The 19,735-nt window shown below is 38.3% G+C and overlaps 1 protein-coding gene across 2 annotated transcripts in view; it reads left to right on the top strand.

The window, feature by feature from the left end:
• atp10b (ATPase phospholipid transporting 10B) overlaps nt 1–19,735 on the top strand; it is a 110,698-nt gene that overhangs the window by 54,556 nt on the left and 36,407 nt on the right. Inside the window, exons 3-5 of one of the 2 annotated variants that reach the window (XM_066716998.1) lie at nt 1,573–1,872; nt 2,833–3,027; nt 14,647–14,851. In XM_066716998.1, the coding sequence (XP_066573095.1) occupies nt 1,595–1,872; nt 2,833–3,027; nt 14,647–14,851 (678 nt within the window). In that variant the 5' untranslated portion in view covers nt 1,573–1,594. Of the gene's footprint in view, nt 1–1,572; nt 1,873–2,832; nt 3,028–5,390; nt 5,910–14,646; nt 14,852–19,735 lie in introns of those variants that run through there. The other variant, XM_066717000.1, reaches the window with a different exon arrangement.

Below are 19,735 nucleotides of genomic sequence, written 5' to 3' on the forward strand. Positions count from 1 at the left end.
TTTTGTAATCCAACTGGCTGAAAAATGCAAGAAAAGAAAATGCAATCCAATCACCAAAGATTAAAACAAATTCCAGTTACTATAAAAGACTTGGATCAATTGTAAAAAAAAAGGCTTAAAGTGAGCTAGTCTTTGATTATTGTTGATGAATATATTGTTTCTCATGTATTTGGAAACTCCTGAAAATAACAATGAATGAATGCTCAAACATGCCTTTTGACATGATGGGCTAACACTAGAAATCAAGGAAAAGTTTTTGAAATACACTTTCATCTGAAACGTCAGATTTCCCAGAAAGACCATCTCCTGTCTTTCCGGGAATAAAATGTAGTTAGTAGTTAGTTTGAGCCGTGAGTTTTTTGTTGTCCAGAGAGAGCCAAGTCTGATGTAATCCAGCATTAACTTTTAAAAGGATTGTATTCAAGTGTGTTCTGTGTTTGCCCAAGATATTATTGGTTAATTACTGTATAATTAATCAAATGATTCTGCCTCAAAGTCACATTGAATATTAAATACAGTGGGGACCTTCTAGGCTAGCGTCTCTGTGGGGAGCATGTTTTCTGTAGTATTATTGTCATATATATATTTTTTTTTCTGTCTTACACTTATTCTCTCTCAAGCTTCTGCTATGCCGTTATCTGACCATAGTTCAGTAGTAAATATCCAATGCCTAGAGCTGATGGAAGAAATGTTGGCTTATACCTATTAAAGCAATGCAATGAGTAGCTGATCCTAAATGCATAATTTTCTTTGATGCACGTGCCCTGAGTGTATTGTATCAGGTAGGCTCTTCTGCACCTTGGCTGTAAAGAGGGGCATGATCTGTAGCACTGCCCGCTCTGAAGCGATCGATGGGTGTATTATAGAGGTAGCAAAATCAATATCATGAGGTAAAAGGCTTGTAAGCTGTTCTGAACATCCTGTGCCGCTGGCTGTGATATGCAGGAATGTACAAGTGACTTCACATCCCATATTCAACTTTAAATTGGTACCTTGTAGATTTTGCATGTACGTTTACTACATGTGACAGCTGTCAGACAATTAAATGTTTCATCGTGACTTTATTTCATTCCCTTGCAGATAAGTTGTGCTTACGAATAGGTTTGTTGACGAGCAGTGTGCGTGGCATTCTCTCGGAAAACAGTCTTATTTTGGGTGCAGAACCTCAGGGGCAGTGTTACAATCCTTCAGATGTCTTTTTACAACCTGCATCAGTGATTTCTTTCTGAATTACTCATGTCACAGACCATCACTTAATAATAACACATTTGTTTTGTTATTTTACTTTTAAAAAGTTACTTTTCCAGTGCATTGTTCCTTTTATTTTGTGTTAACTTGTATGTTTCAGGATTTAGTTGCAAAAGTGAGAAATGAGACATGGATGTGGGCATTGATTTTTATTTATTTTTCTCGTTTGTTTATTAGAACAAATAAAAAAGCTGGTGAATAAATGCATAAATAGTTAATTCAGTTTTGGTTGACTGACACCTAAAGATTTCAGATGTCACTCCCTTTCAAATGAGCTTGCTTCTCTAAAACCTAAAATGTTCCTTACTACTTCTGTCATTTCAGCATACTTTGATTCCACAGGGAAATGGCTCTCTCAGTCGACTGGCTCAGGCATCGCTTTGGGAAATATTGCTCATCTAATGCAGCTGGTACCCACTCAGAGACGACACCACTGCTGAGGTCAAACCCCCTGCAAATAAACACTGCATGTCTGAAGAAGCACCGTGTCGTCTTCCCCAATAATGGACTCCTTCCCAAAGCCCAGAAGAAGTTTATGGACAAATATCCTGGAAACAAAATCCATACTACGAAGTATAACATCCTCAGCTTCTTGCCAAAAAATCTATTTGAGCAGTTTTGCAGGTGCTTTGCCTATTTGTCTTCTATGGGTTCTTCAACATAAATTAATGTGAGGTCAGTTTACCCTGTCACCAGGGCAAAGAATGTACCTTTAATGGGACAGGTGTCACCTGCATGAATTTTTGTGGATACAATTCAGGAATCCCCTATTCAAGCCACTCTAATTATCACCATTTCCTTGGGCTGAATCAATTGAATATGTTACTCCAACATGCTTAGTTCTTGGAGCTTTGTTGGGTTTCGACCAGAAAAGATCCGGGTGAGAGAATATATGAAGAACACTGCCCAATTTTAAGTTCCCTAAGTGTAAAGACAGGGCTCTGTCATCACATGGTAGTGTAATGGGTAAACCGATTTACTGAGATTTACTTTGCCAGCACGTGCTGACGATGGATCTCTGGTGTAATCACCCACCTCGAGGGAGAACTTCGCTTAAAGGGTCAAATATTTCAAGAGTTCGACAGCCTCTCACTTTCCAGAGTTGCAGAGCAGGGGTCTCAAACGCCGGTCCTGCAGCCTAACACATTTTATATATCTAGAACCGGTACAGATCCTAAAGAGACAACAATGTCCAAATAATACAGTTATCAGTTTGTTTCAATAATTGGGAGCAGAAGCCAGCTGGAAAAATCTTTAATTCTTTGTAGACTTCAGAAAGTTACCGATACCCCTAATGCACCATTAAACTGTACAGTCACATAAATGCTTAGTGGTGAGTGTGTGTAATGATTAACATCTTTAACACTATAAGCCATATTTTACTGTTAAAGCGAATGGGCCTTGCATACAGAAGCATAACACACCGATTGTCTTTCATATTAAAACTCAGAAGTAACCTGCACTGTAACCATGTTATATGTGAGAAATAATTCAGTGCTGTGACATTAGACACATTGTTAGATAGACACTGTCCTGCAGTATATTACTGTTTCTTTTCAGCCCTGTTATTTCTTCATTTTGTAGGCTTGCAAACCTTTATTTCCTGTTCCTTGCCGGTCTGAATTGGTTCCCGCAAATGGAGGTATTCCACAGAGAGATAACTATGCTGCCCCTTGCAATAGTGCTGGCTGTGATTGGATTTAAAGATGCTGTAGAAGACTATAGGCGATACAAGTCAGACAAGAGAATAAACCATGGAAGAACAACTGTTTTTGACGGGTAGGTAAAATGCATTAAGCTTTCACTCTCACTGTGCCAGTACTCTTGAATATCTAAGAAGTTTAAAAATCCGTTTCAAAGTGAAATTCAGTCTCATACATTTGAACCCTCATGATCAACAAATTATACACTTGGCAATGAATGGTTGATATCCTAATACCGTAAGTTTGTTTATTGGCAATATACTGTATAGACACGTCCTACTCAGATTTCTAGCTTTTCTATTTAAGATTTAATAATCCAATGAAAGTGAAATGTTATTCCTTATCAGAAATATTTGTATCTTAACTGGAAACTGCTTCATTGTTCAGAAGTGAATTCCTGCCCGATTTATTGATTTAAATTGTCAAGTTATCGTTATAGTGGGAGGTTGTAAGTTTGCCCTTACAATTGAGTCACTTTTAATGCCAATGTACACTTGAATCTAATGCACTTTTTTAAGGGTTACATCAGGTTTGGCCTGTCAGTGGAAAACTTTCAGCTTGTGGGGTTTCAGTATTTGAACCTGTCGATATTTTCTCTCCCAGGTGAAAACAATGCATGATGTATTCTGAACAAGCAGCCTCTCTGCACCTAGAGATTCATACGCCCTTTCCTCTGCTGTGGAAAAAATGTATAGTTTTTGTGTGTTTTCACCATGTTTTTTTATTCTCTCATCAAGGAAACCTTTTATTAAAACATATTCCGTTACATTAGGTTGTTAAATAACAACTTAATCTGAATCTATAAAGAAGCCCATTAGAGCACTTTGAGCTTCTGTCGTGCCATCTGTCAAATTATGTGTACCCTCAAAGCAATGGAAGTGGGAAAAAAAAAATCTACTATTTTAAATGTGACTGATTTAACTCACTCTATACTTTCATATACATGTGCCACTATTCAAATATAACTCATGAATTACTTAAGGCTTTGTTTTTTAAAATGTTCACAATTTAAAACGGGGCTGAAATATACAACTTGTATGTGAATTTAAACAAAAACAGAATCGGTACTCTTCTATGATTTGTATCCTTAACTGGCAATTTTTTTTATAAAAATGGCCAAACTGGTATGACCTTTATTTGGTTGTAAGTGTTTTATGGTGGCATTTTTTACATTTTCCTATGTATGACAGAAAATAGAAAATGAATCATTACTCAGAAAATGAAATAGCTGACTTATTTATGTATTGAAATTATTTTTAATGTTTAATTATATTGTTTCTTGCATGTAATACAAAAATAGTTTTTTTTTTGGTAAGTACAAGTACATTGGCACTTTACATTTGAGTGAAAATATAGTGATTTAAAAAGAGGACAGCAGTTTCTGGGAGGCAGGGGATTTGCAGGCCCTACAATTCTTGAATTCACAGTTCAAAATCAACTGGTTTGTGAAAAAAACTGGCTGCTGTTATCATAGGAAGAGAAACAGAAGTACTGAGAATTTGTTTGTAAGGAACCTGCTTCCAGCTTACTAGAGCAGCAATTAAAGTCTAGAAATTAGAAATAATTAGCTACTAAAGGGAGAAAAAACATTGTTTTAGGGTCAGGGTATTGGCTAGTGCTAGGGTCACCCTAACCCTTAGTTTAGCCCTTAGTGTAAACCTAACCTTACCTCAGCTGTGTGTTTAAGCCTTGCTTTAAACCTAACCCTAAAGATAGTCTAAGGCTTATGGTTAGGCCTTTGGCACGTGTTAGGGTCGGAACTAACCCTAACTGTAAGCTTAACCTTAAGTGTAACCCTAGCCTTAACTTAGTATTAACAGTAACACTAAATCAGAGATAATACTGTCACTATTTTTGTATTAATAATCCTATTATTATTATTACAAATTTTGTATAAACCTACCAGAAGTCCCCTGTTCTATACAGTCTATTATATAATAATTTCCTGGAGCTTCTGTCTTGCATTCAGTCATTCAGGTAATAACTGAATCTGGTACTCGAAAAGTCTTTGCTTACATGTATGATTTATCTTGTATCTGTAAGCCATGCGAAGCATTCACATTGTGTACTAATGAACTGTAGATTGCTGATTCTGTTGAACTTATTCAATGTGCAGCACAGGTAAAATGGAAGAAAAACTGGTCTATTTTACTTGCTTCTGTATTCACAAAAGTTAGGATTTACCTTGGTAAATTACATTTCTTCCTGAAAATCAAGTGTAAGGCAATCTGAAACTACAATGCAAAGTGATGTTAAAAGATATCTGCTTTCATTTACTCTAGTTTATTTACACCAGTAACCGGTAGGGCCCTAGGACCCAGAGAGGTGTAAGGACAGAGCTTGCTAATTGGATGATACCTGGTCCTGCACTGCAGTCATACAGGTGTGGGAGAGTATAGTAGTTTCCAAAGATAACTTTTCAAAGATATTCCTGGAGGAGCCTGCTGGCATCCGCAGACTGCTGCTGCTGCTGCTGCTGCTGTGCCACAGATGAATACGTAAGCTGAAACAGAAGGGACTCAACTTAGAAGAGAGAGGGAGGCTCACCATGACTTCAGTGGCTCTTGAGAGCCCTCTCAGATGGGCAGGGAGCAGGCAAAAAGAGGGGGATGAAAAAGTCAGAACTTTGTACTCCAACTTACCTTTTGAGGGCTTGAAGAATAGTGCCCAACCTAATCGTCAATACGCTGGCAACGCTATCAAGACCACCAAATATACCCTGCTCTCTTTTATTCCCAAGAACCTTTTCGAGCAGTTCCATCGCGTTGCCAACTTCTATTTCCTTGGAATCGTTCTCTTGAATTTCGTGCCAATCGTGAATGCGTTTCAGCCTGAAATCGCACTCATTCCCATATGTATCATCTTGGCCGTTACTGCCATCAAAGATGCCTGGGAGGACTTTAGGAGGTACCAAGCTGACAGAAAATTGAACAATATGGGATGTTGCATCTTCAGCAGGTTGGTACACTAGAGTACTGAGTCAGTAAACTGAATCACGGGTCAATCTCAGTCACCGCATTGATTTTCTTTTAACTTCGTGTGCATGGTACCCATCTGAAATACTCGGAATACAAATAGTTGCAAGTCAGTTGGTGGTCCAATTTACTTCCTTACATTCATTACAGTTAGTAAATATTGTTCCTTATTTACTTTTTGTGTCTTTATTTATTTGGTGTGTGTTAATATTTTAACAAAAGTATCTCGGGGCTGCATTGGTAATTTTAAACCTTGTAGGATCATTTTGAACTAGAAATCTAAATTGTGTGGGCGGGTATTCAGTTGCAGAGCTTCAAAGAAACTTTTTATATTTTAAGGCTTTGCGTCTCCTGCACATTTTAGAATTAAATACCCTGGGGTGTCTCTCTGATGCGTCATTGTCAGTGCAATGAAGATGTTATAGTGGTCAGCTGACTTTTTTTATTTTTCAGCACATAACACTGGGGAGAAATAGATCTAATATATAAATTATTTAGTTTATTGTGGTTCACAGGCCTAAAGAAGAAGCAATCCTTTGCAAATGTAGTGCATTTGAAGCCCTTTGTTTCCAATGATGATCAAGCAAGAAATTAGCAAAAAGCTGGCAGAAGGGTTCCTTGGCACAAACTTATTGTGGTACAAATATAAGTTTTTAAAATCATGACATGAACTCATAAGATATTAATATTGTCACTTCCAGGGCTCAACCTCTACCCATCACTGTGTCAGACATGACCTACACCCCACAGCGCACATTCACATGTGGCAAAGAGCTTTTTCACAGTATGCTCTTTTGTGCAAAATTCTCATCTTAATCTTATTTGGCATGCAAAGACTGTTCTGAACTTGCACACAAACATACAGAGTATAAAACAATTTTGATCAAAATTCAAAATGTTGCAGTTGTTATGATGGTTTAAATGTGGAGCAGTTAAGTTAAGTTTTTGTTTTTATTCCCCCCCGTATTCTTCTTGCATAATTGGTCTTCTAAACATGTGCTCACACCTGTTTGGGTGGAATGGCTTGTTTACGTGTTTCACCTGGCCTCAATCTGGAATGTAGACTGCATGGCTTTTAACAACCACCAGAGCGCTGCATCTAATTAATTGTATTCATTAATCTAATTTATGAAATCTACTTCTATAAACACATCATTAGTATTATGTGAAAACAAAGTAAAATATTGATATAAAGCGTCGAGTGGTGAAATATCTCAATTTCTCCCCCGAGTTTGCATATAGAAAATTACAAGTGTTTTCCACTGGATGTTTTAATTTTCCATCAGTCTGTCTTCAGGTGATTCTAATTCTATTGTTATGTATTTTTTTTATATGAATGAATAAATTAATTGATTATTACCAGTATGCACAGTATTCTATAAATAAACAAATTAACTGGCCCCAGACATTTTCATCCAATTAGATGGTAAATCAGTCTTTCTTAATTACAATATATCACATTATTTTTACATACAATTACCTTTTTATCTAGGTAAAGTACCTTACTCAAGGGTACAACAGCAGTGCGCCCCTAGCTGGGGATTGAACCCACAACCCACAACCCACAACCCTCCACTCCAGAATCCAGAGCCCTAACCACTACTCCACACTGCTACCATTTACAGACATTTTTCTTTCTTATGCATTCTACATTTGTAGTTGTTTTAGTCACCTTTGCAAACATTTACTGAAAAGCTGCATCTTCCACAAAATGACTCTGTTAGGGGTGCATGGGTGTATTGGTATGTCAGCTTCAGTAGGTTTTGAAAAAGCAAAACAGAAATTAAAAACCACAGCGATGCCTCAAAGTAAAATAAATATTTTTTAAAGAGGTGAAAATGTCAGTGCAGGAGGCTAGGGCACACTGGGATTAGCAGATTTGTTAATAAATTAATGTATGAATATTTCCTCTCACAGTGGTATTTGCAGAGATAAAAAGTCATACTTTAAGCTGTTATTCCATGAAAGCTGTAAACATTTGTATTGTGCTTCTGGAAGGGTTAAAGTACTGCATTTATTTATTTCAACATCCATAACTTCAGTTACTTACAGCAGGCCCTGTGGAAGGTTTAATTAAACTGGTTTAATCTAGGTTTGTAATGTGTTTTGCTTTACAGGTGAACTGTTCTGACTAGGTTACTACAAATGATCATTATTATGTAAATTACCTGCTTTATGACAGAGGAACCCATGATGGTAAAAGGCGAGCAAGGTACTGCTTTAAATTTGCTTGTAAATCTTACAAAGCTTTACAAATTGACAAAATACCTAGCAACAGCTTTGACTCAGATACATAATGCGATTATGTTCATGTCTTATCAAGGACCAAGTCATAAAGGAATGTTTATATACATTTGATTTTGTCCACCAGTTGGGAACATGTCTTTCTTTATGAAAGCACTTTGATCTAATCTGAAGCACTCCTATGGCACTATTTTGCATATAAGCTTGGCCCCTGTATTACAGTTAGAAGTATAGTTTAGCATGTGACATTTTAAAGGTAGAGATTACTGAAAACAATGTTGCATAAACAATGAGTATTGTGTCCATTCTATCTTCATATTTGTTTGGTCTGTGGTGGTGTTGTTGCTTTACTGATTTGCAGCTGCACTCTAAACCTGACATATACTCAATACCTGAAATTAGAACTGTGTGCGCAATGCAGAGTTGGGATTTTGAAGAACCTTCTCTACTTAATGGCATGTTTACCTTTCTGAGAGCTGAATAACGCTCAACTCAGCTATAAGAATGCGGTTCCCTGGGCTGTGCACTCAATATCTGACCTAAAATCACACCAGTAGGGTAGAATAAGTCTGCTGCAAATGGCTGTAGCACAGTTCTCTGGTATTCAGGATTTTATGCTATTGATGAGTTTGTCTGGTTCCCAGTGACAGGGAGGATAGGGCGTGATGTTTCATTAGTGTTTGACACACAAAATTTGTTTGCAGGCTGTCAGTTATACTGTCACGGTCCGTGGGACACTGGAACAGGGGACCCAGTTGTGGTGTGTGATAGAGGTTGTCAGGCGGGCGTGGATCGTATACCGGCAGAACAGGGGAAACGAGGGCAAGGCAAAGATGTGGTCGTGGTCACAGGCAAGGGTCGGGCGATCAGGCAAACAGGGAAACACAAAAAGTCTAAAGTTGTGATTGGGAGTGAGGAACCCTGGATAATGTTTTATATTAATAATAGAATGCAGACTGAGCAAAGTAGATTTATTAAGCTAGCAACAACCACTAAGGCAGTTGTTCAGGGCATACCCTCTAGACATTCCTGTCAATAATAAAAGGATTAAAAAGGAGAGAGAGAGGGCCCACAGCTGTTTGTTGAAAGTCTGTTTTTGTGGACTTAAATTGCCTCCCCAGATTGGCAGGAACTGTCTTTGTTAATGATTGATTGACAATCCGTGGGATCGGACCTTTCCCAATATATCAAAGGAAGTAATCTGGTTTCCGTATTCCACACCTCCCCCAGGAAGACAACCACAAACATTCAGAAACATGACCTCAAGACAACACTTTGGGAAACCTGTGACTGACCCTGTCCACAGACCCACATGTCATGCATTGTATAAAAAGCTGTTAACTTCTGCTGTTCAGAGGCAGACTCTGCTAAGGTGGAGAGCTTCCATATCGGGCCCTTCCAGGCCTGGCATGTTAAATAAATACATGTGAATTGAGGACCTCAGTCAGAGACAATGTCCTCTGGCAGCCCGTAGACACGGAAGACAAGATTAAATAACATCTCTGCCGTCTTGAGCGCAGTATGTAGTCTCTTCAGATGAATGAGTTGGCAGGCCTTGGAGATCCCGTCGATGGCTACCAGGATTGTGGTGTAGCCCTGTGATTTGGGGAGATCAGTGACAAAATCCACGGCTATGTGTGACCAAGGACGGTGAGGGACAGGAAGTGGCTCAAGCAGACCTGCGGGGAGGTGTCTGGAGGCTTTGGACTACGCGCAGGTGGAGCTGGCACCAACAAACCTGGTGACGTCACGCACTAAACTGGGCCACCAGAATTTTCCACAGACCAAGGCACCAGGATGACCAGAGGTAGGAGTCGATTGGATCCAGTGGAGAAGGTGGAAGTGTACAGAAGATGGAACATAGGTCCGATTTGTGGGACAAGAGGAAGGAGCCGGATCAGAGGCGAGTCTGCACTGAATCTGGTCCCAGATGCTCCACTGAATGGGAGCCAGAATGGAGGAGGGAGAAAGGATGGAGTCCACGGACTGAGGAACAGGAGAGGAGTCAAACTGGCGAAGGAGGGAATCCACCTTGATGTTCTTTGATCCTGGGCGGTAGGTGAGTGTGAACTGGAAGCAGGTGAAGAAGAGCGCCCAGCGTGCCTGACGGGTGTTGAGACGCTTTGCTGACTGGATGTACTCCAGGTTCCGATGGTCAGTCAAAACCAGGAAGGGATGCTTGGTGCCCTCAAAAGCCATTTTGACAGCGAGGAGCTCACGGTAGTCGAAGTCATTATTGAGCTCCTCTGGTGACAGCTTTCTGGAGAAGAAAGCGCAGGGTTGAAGCTTGGGTGGCTGTCCGGCTGTCACTGGGAGAGCACAGCCCCCACTCCAGTTTCAGAGGCATCCACCTCAACGATGGAAGGAAGAGAGGGGCTGTGGTAAACAGTGTCTTCAGATGGGCAAATGAGGCAGTGGCAGAGTCAGTCCAGGTGAAAGTCTGAGGGGATCCCTTCAACAAAGAGGTTAGTGGAGAGGCAATAGTGCTGAAATTGCGGATAAACTGCCTATAGAAGTTTGCAAAGCCAAGGAAGTGCTGCAGTTCCTTCACAATGTGGGGCTGCGGCCAGTTAGTGACAGTACTCGCCTTCTCCAGGTCCTTGTGGATGCCATTGGCATCGATAATGTAACCCAGTAAACCCACGCTCTGGCAGTGGATCTCGCACTTCACTGCCATTTTCTCAAAACCTTTTGCACAGTACTCAGACTGTGGTTATGTGGTGCCTTTGTCTACATTAACTGAGTGAGTGTGTGTATTTATGATTTTTTTAAAGTACCCACATATTGTGGCTCCATAATTTGACATGTTCTTTTAAAGCTCCATTAACCTCTTTGGACCATACTGCTGTCAACTCATGCAACTCAATGGTATTCTCCCTACCTTGGTATGTTAAGGTCTGTGTTCATAGTGGGGAAGGTGATCCTTTTAATGCGACTAAAGATTGACCCAAACTCTAAATACATATGCCTTTACATGTAATGTGTTTTCAAAGGAACGTTAACTTATCACATAAAGAAAAACATAAAATCCCATTCTTTAATCCATATTTCATTTCCCCCCCCCATTTTCAACCCCATTCTGTACATTGAGAGACCGTTTAAATCCCTTTGAATGTTAATCCCTAATTGATATTTAACCAGCAGTTTGTGCTCAGTGTTGTACTCTGGCCCGGATTAAGTAAAACATCCACCAAATTCCAAGAATGCCGCTTGATTCTGACTTCCTGTTTGCCAGAGGCCTGTGTTGGCAGCTGACCGGAGCGCATGAAACGCACATTGCATGTGGAATTTGTGGGTGTGTTTGTGAATTTGTGATTTTAGCTGCGTTGCTGTAATTTATTGTCATGTTTTCAAAGCTATTTCTGTTTCTGGAATGTGATTAACAGGAATGTACTCAGGCTCTCGCCAGAACAATAGGGCACTTTACCATAACTGTAACACCTTTTCAGAGAAATGGCCAGTGTTCACTAACTTTGACAGTGTTAAATTTAACACAAAATTATTATTATATTTCTTAACAGATGCCCACATCCAGGGAAACTTACAACTGCTACAATATAGCTCATTATGTTTACATACAATTACTTTATACAGCTGGGTTTCTACTGGAGCAATCTAGGTACAGGACCTTGCTCAAGGGTACAACAGCAGTGTCCGCATCTGGGATAGATTCCACAATCCTCCACTCGGAGTCTGACATCCTAACCACTGTTCCACACTGGGTTCTGCATCTGTGTATTTCTCAGGGCGCACATTATAGTTCCTGTTTCAAGTACCATGTAAATGTAAAGATCAATACATCTAGGAAATATAATGTATATAAATATAAAAATATCCATGCAATAGGGAGTATATAATTTTAGCTAATGAATGATGCTTTACATTAAAATAAATATGTGCTAATAGTTTAGAAAAGCATAGGGTCTGATTATGTAATATGTGTCTGTAATAAAACTTTCATTCAGCTGCTGAATATTGTATTAATTGTCGCAGACACTTTAACATTAACATTCTTAACTAAATTATTGATTTGATGTGTTTTTAGAGTCATTGGCAACAGCAGTTAGTCAAACAAACATGCCTGTTCCAAAGTTCAAGAGAACTCATTTTCTGAGTGTCTAATGTACCTACATCATAGTTGCTTATCGTGACACAAATTTAGTTATTGTTGTTGTATCCAAAGGCTTTGGTCAACAACAGTGTGGAAACCTCGAAGAAATAACACAATCAACAATAAGAAGCATTATTTTTCCCCTTCTGGTTTTACATGAAGACTGCTTCTGTGGCTCATGCACAATTATGTTTCTGATTTCCTTCCTACGTTTTCAGATAAATGTTTTTCTTCCCCTTGCCTTCTTAAAAGCCAAGTGTTAGGGGACAGGTAACAAAACGCAGCACATTAGCGCGCCCTCAGTTCCTCAGTGGCATTGCTTAATAAACCTTTCCCTTTCACGTTAGATTGTGTTGTTCCCTTTGTTTGTCAGAGGTCATTGGTTTAGAGCCATGTATCCTGATGAACTACAGCTCCTTCCCAACAGGGGATATTTATCAGCTATCTGAAAGGCAATATCAAAGAATCTGTAGCCGGTCACAGTCAGCCTGCAGAAGCTAAAATAAACTTTACACAAAACAGCATCACACACAACAACATTTTAAGGAAATTTGATCTGTTTTGCAAAGATCTGTTCGGTTTTGTTCAGTTGTAAGTCTTAAACAGCTTAATGTGTGTCCCCTGAAAACATCATTCAAATAATCAAATTATACTTTCACATCATTCTGGACGTAAATATGTAGTGTCACTAAACTTAATTTTTGTGTCTGACACATGGACGGGCTGTTCTTGATGTATTGATGTAGAGTACAAGTTCCTCTCCTCTTTTATCTTGCTTCTTAAGGAAATGCTGAATAACATGTTTAGTTTTAATTAAAATGCATTGGTTTCTAGAAGTCGGATCACACAACTCCTGTGGTGAATTGATTTACAAGCTGTGGGACGAAGTGCTCTGCCTGTCAAAACTGGAGGAAAAAAAAATAGCGGGGGGGAGAGGGTTTTTAATAATTCTCCAACCCAAAATTTCAAAACCAATCATAGTTGCTACTTGTGTAATTGTTGAATAACACCAGTACAAGTGTTGGGGGTTCATTAAAATACAAATTAATTGGAACTAATAGGCTGTAACAAAGCCGTGCCAAAATCACAGAAAAGGAGAATTGTCTCTCAGTACTGACGAGATGCTGCCCAAGGCATTTTCTTATGATGAGGTCTACTGTGCTTGTGAAAGCCACATCAGTGGAATATGGTAAACTCTCTATCGATCACCAATAACATAGTCCTCCAAAGTGCAATGTGCATTTCAGACTCCTCCTGGTATAGGTGCTGTGTCAGGGAGGGCATTTTAACAAAGGAAACGGGTGTGCATTGTTAGAGAATCTAAATGTGCTCTCAGTGATTTGCTCTGATGAATGTTTGCAAATTAGAGTATCCAAAATATTTTTTTAGCTTTTAATTTCAACAAGCACTTTAGCTCGAGGGTTGTATTAAGAATTTAGCAAGGTAAAATGCAATAAATAATAAGCCTGATGTGTAAATACCCGAGTGACAATGCAGGATTGTATTAATAATATTAATAATAATAATATTATTATTATTATTATTATTATTATTATTATTATTATTATTATAAATATTACTGTTTTTAAATTGTATTACACCCTTTTCATTGTTCTCTTTACATTGTGTTCTTTTATTTTACTCCTTTATTTATTGTGATCTGTCATTCAAACCCTGGAGTCATGGTTTCAGTGTGTATAGCTCCATTCTGCAGCAGCCAAGAGTGTCTTTGTTGTGGCGTACTAAGGTATACTTTAAATGTTCAGTGCAACTTAATATGACTAGACTAGACCACTTTTCCTGAGTGTCTGCCCATATTTACTTAAGGCTTAAGTGATTATGAACATTCTTATTATATTGCCATATATATAGATCAATGATACAATACGTGTTTGCCTGATGTAGTGCCCTCTTCCAAAAATGTCTGGGTGGCAGTTTGATGTACTGATATGATTAATTGTATCAAGAAACTCTTAAGGGCTTGAGTTTGATTTATAATTAATTTCCAAGTCCAAGTTGATTCAGCTTTATTGATGCTCTTTGGATTACGTGTGAAAGCTGAAGTTTAAATGGAACATGTTGAATATTATTGTTATATAAGAATTCAACTTTTAGTTTTTTAGGTTTTTAAAATGAAATCTTAGGGTAAGAATGGTAATGAATACAGTCGTGGACAAAACAAAATTGAAATCTTGATTAAGTGCACGTATAACTCAACTTTGGGGTTAAAAGGAAGAAATGCAAAAGAAAACATAGATTCAATAACCCACAGAATGTGTGCCCCTGCAATGTTAAAATATGTCAAGAGATTTTGTTTTCCATTTTCACGGTCTTGACATGGTTTCTTTTTCTATTCCCACTGTAGGAAACAAATGAAGTATGTTGAAAAATGCTGGAAAGACGTGCGTGTTGGAGATTTTGTGAAAGTGGTTTGTAATGAAATCATCCCTGCTGACATTCTGCTGTTGCACACCTCAGACCAGAGTGGCACCTGCCACATTGAGACCGCCAGTCTTGATGGAGAAACCAACTTAAAGCAGAGACAGGTTGTGAGAGGATTCTTGAAGCCAGTGAGTATTGGAACGACTATTGCATAGGGTTGTGTACGTTTCTTCACAAATATCCCCTATTCTGCCTTTAAGTAAGCAAGTAATTTTGAAGTAACCCTTGTACTTTGTATTATTATATATACAGCTCTGGAAAAAATTGAGACCACTGCAAAATTATCAGTTTCTCTGGTTTTACTATTTATAGGTGTGTGTTTGGGTAAAATGAACATTTTTGTTTTATTCTATAAACTACTGACAACATTTCTCCCAAATTCAAAATAAAAATATTATCTGCATTTATTTGCAGAAACAGACAGCAGGTCAAAATTACAAAAAAGATGCAGTGTTGTCAGACCTCGAATAATGCAAAGAAAATAAGTTCATATTCATTTTTAAACAACACAATATTAATGTTTTAACTTAGGAAGAGTTCAGAAATCAATATTTGGTGATTTTCAATCACAGCTTTCATGCGTCTTGGCGTGCTCTCCACCAGTCTTTCACATTGATGTTGGGTGACTTTATGCCACTCCTGGTGCAAAAATTCAAGCAGCTCAGCTTTGTTTGATGGCTTATGACCATCCATCTTCCTCTTGATCACATTCCAGAGGTTTTCAATGGGGTTCAGGTCTGGAGATTGGGCTGGCCATGACAGGGTCTTGATCCGGTGGTCCTCCATCCACACCTTGATTGACCTGGCTGTGTGGCATGGAGCATTGTCCTGCTGGAAAAAATCATCCCCCAGATCATCAACGATCCTCCAACAAATTTCACAGTGGGTGCGAGACACTGTGGCTTGTAGGCCACTCCAGGTCTCCGTCTAACCATTAGCCGACCAGGTGTTGGGCAAAGCTGAAAATTGGACTCATCAGAGAAGATGACCTTACTCCAGTCCTCTATGGTCCAATCCTTATGTTCTTTTGCAAACCTCAGCCTTGCTCTTCTTTGCTTCTCATTGATGAAGGGCTTTTTTCTAGATTTGCACGACTTGCCCCAAGGAGTTTCGAACCGTCCTCACCGTGTACTTCACCCCAGCTGCCATTTGCCATTCTTTTTGTAGGTCACTTGATGTCATCCTATGGTTGTTGAGTGACATTTGAATGAGTTGGCGGTCATCCTGGTCAGTGGAGAGTCGTTTTCGCCCTCTGCCAGTCTATAGCTTTGTTGTCCCCAATGTCTGCTGCTTCACCTTGTTCTTATGAACCGCCGTCCTTTAAATTTTAAGGATGAAAGGAACCCGACGCTCACTCATTAAGTAGAATGAGGTGTGCCTGTGTTGGAATTCAATGTAGAGATGTTGATTTAAGAAAAATGTGCAGTAGTCTCTTAATTTTTTCCAGAGCTGTATATATATTTGTATATCAAATATTTATTAAAGTTAAATTTTCTTATCACTTTTGAAAATTAAATGACATTATTTTTTCTATGTATCTATTTAATTTATGTTATTTATTTCTGTATGCATACTTTTATTTTTTTGACCACTTTTAGAGCACTATATGTGTATGTGCTGTATGACAGGGAGAAATTGTATCCCTCAATAGGTACGTGGACAAAGAACACTCAGGGTCAGGTTTAATTAGAATAATACCTAAATAGTTTATTCAGCTAGAATGAAGCACTCCAGAGACAGACAGTTGGGAAGAGACATCTAATGTTTTTCTAAAGAACATACAATCATATAGAAGATTACGCCCTGTGGTTGCTGGGCAACTACATGACATCAATGAGGTTACTAAGGTACCCCAAACTTAATCACAGACTTCTGCTTTGTCTTCTGTTCAATATATGGCCTTAGATAACAATGTTTACTCAAAACTGTTGCAGCCTCTCTGCAGCAGTACACAAGGCTTAAATGTGTACATGGGTTACACAATCATGCTGCAACTATGGTATGTCATATTTTTGGCATCTAGACAGGACATTGTTTCACATCACTGTTCACACCCTTATGAAGGGACATGCCACTCATTGCCAACAAGTTAAGTTCTGGTACAGTATTAGTTTTGACATTCTTTTGAACTTACTATACAGCATTTTATTTCCTGTAAGAATAAGACTTACAATAACCACACTAATAAATCACATAGCTCTCATAGGTGTACTTGAGAGAGAATCCTAAATGTATCTCATTGTCGCATTTCGTTTTCCTACATCATACTTGAGAATGTGAAATATTCGGTTCAAATCCGAATGCTTACATTGTTCAGCATTACCATTCTGAAACTCTTACAGTACTGGAGCCAAACACCTTGACCAGATCAAAACGCTGACTGTCCCGTCTCGTCAACAACTGCACCCATTAATACTAGTGAAAATATATCTTACCGATTCGGATAGTTTTCATCTAAAGTATAATGCCAGTAGATGAGGCCATGCATGTTGGGAGATTGACCAATACTGTATAAAAAGTTGAATGAATGTCAAAAGCCTTATAAATATGTACTTCACAAAACCCTTACATTCTTTAAATATTGCTTTAAATCTCATGATACAAGTTTTTTTTTTAGTTGGTTGCTATGCAGATTTGATTCCATACCTTGAGGACATGTTTATATGGTTGTTGGTTTTTATTATTATACAGACCTTTTTTTAACTATTATATAAAGATACAGAGCTCTCAAAGGGCTGTCAGTCACCTAGCAACAGAAGGATAACCCCCCACCCCCATGATGGGTACTGAGAGACTGCATAATTTCTTATTTCATTTTGTGTGTGTGTTTGTCATGAACAAGCCCAAATCATGAGAATATTGAAATCAATTTGTGTAATTATTATTTAAGCACTGCACTGCCAGTGTAATAGAATGGTTTAATTAATGTTAATATTGTTTATTAAGAACCTCTCAGTGTTTGATGTTTTTTGTTTTTTGTTCATTCTTTTTTATCACCGTTAAGAGCATCAGCTTTTCTAATACTATTTCCCTGTTGGTTAAAACCATAATTCCTCTTTTAAAGTAAGTCTGTCTGAAAAAAATCACACCAAGAGAATTTTTAGCAAGAGGATAATTCAAAAATCCCTGGAAATTATACATTAACAGTTAGCCATTGAGCAAGAAGTATCTGCTTCCTGCTACATACCCGAACATCTGCTGCTTGAAATGACATTATCATAGTATGGCTGAGTAGGTCTGAAGCAAGAAGCAAATTAATGATCAATTTTGTGAAGTCAGAATAAAGCTGTCAGGTTTGTTTGTATATAAGCTTATTGGTTTAATTAATTCGACTCAGATGAACGCTAAACGGGGAGTTAATTAATTTATATTACTACTACTTAGATTATTCTGCTGACTCGGCTTTCCTTTTTGGGATCCCTGTCATTTTCTTTCCTTTATAAAGCAAAATAAAGCCAGATTTTCTTTCATAAATTGATTTCTGCAAATTAAGTTGTCGTCCCATTGCTAAAACCAGTTCTTTACAAAGCTAGATGAATAGTGTAATAACTAATGTCTCCTTGCAACCTCTTAAATACATTAAATGTACATTAAATGTATGCTTTTATTATTGTTTATTGCTTCACGCTTCTGTCATGTATGAACTTGCCATCAACTACCTGCTTTTGAATTTGCCAGTGGCATTTGGATCAATGTTTTGATATTGTCCAAGCTGTTGTCTTCATACTAAGGCAGTTTATCACAGAAGTAGTCCTCTTCAATCCCCCATTCTAACTTGGCCACCATTTTCAATACATGCCGTTGCTTTATGTCCAGTGTATGGCATCATAAAAATATCCCTCTTTAGCATTTTCTCTCAAATCATTGCTGGCACTATCTCTTGCAATATACGAACTGTATGATTGTCTTAATTGCCCGTATGCATCTGTAAAATCTCAGGGTTTGCCCTGGACCTGGAGAGCAACCATGTCTTCTGGTTTAGGTTTTATCAAGAAAACATGAACTACTTAATTGATTAAATTACTAGTCCTCTTCGTTCCCAATGGGGCATAAGACTGCATCAAGTTGTCTCCATTTATTCCAATTCTTGGCTACATGTTGTGCTTCTCCGCATGATTCAATTAATGGCTCCTAATTAGTCAATTACCATGTGTTAAGGGTATTCAGTGAATGATGATTTTTGCGAGAACCATATCGCAGATAGGAATATGGTCGGCCACAACTCCAATATGTTGTCCTTAAAAACACACACATTGAAGTTTTACAATAGAGGTTCCTTTCTTTACCACCATCAGCACACCCTACATCTCAATACAATTGTATAACCCCTGCGTCAATGCACTAACGTCTACAGTCTAGTGATAATATCAGCATATTGCAGATGCCTTTGATTAGAAATATGAGGAATGGAGAAATAACAGTCCAGTCAGACACATACAAATGACTTTGTGCAGCTGTAATTGGCCTTATAACTGAAAATAAATCTCCACTAATTCATGTTGAAAAGAATGTCACACTGATGTCAATAAGATGCTAAGTTCTTTAATGCAGTCATTTTAATTACTTTGTGAGGGAATTGTGCAACCTGACATTGACTTATTTATCTTGCAAAGACTTTTGTTCTCTGTGAAGCTGAAATGCTCTGTAAACAAATTTCCACAAACGCACCCCTTTCATCTCGTGGTGTTGCTTTTCCGAGATGGGGAAGGTTAATTGCAGGTTACTGTAACCCCAGAATTCCAGTATTATTCCATAAAAGACACAATTATCTACTACACTGTGCTAGATGATCAAAGAAAGGCCACTTGCAGGGCAAAGTTTTCATCTCGGTCACTACTATATATTTATCCTGTGTACTAAGAAAAAACATGTTAATGGAGACCGCAGAAAAAATATATATTTAAGTCTGATATTCATAGAATGAGTGGGTTTTCTATTTCTATAAATATCCTCAGAATAAGCGGGAGGTTTTATAGGCCCATGTGCACAGTCTCTTACTACCAACACGCTGG

The sequence above is a fragment of the Amia ocellicauda genome, chromosome 11, assembly GCF_036373705.1.
Source record: "Amia ocellicauda isolate fAmiCal2 chromosome 11, fAmiCal2.hap1, whole genome shotgun sequence".
Taxonomy (NCBI): domain Eukaryota; kingdom Metazoa; phylum Chordata; class Actinopteri; order Amiiformes; family Amiidae; genus Amia; species Amia ocellicauda.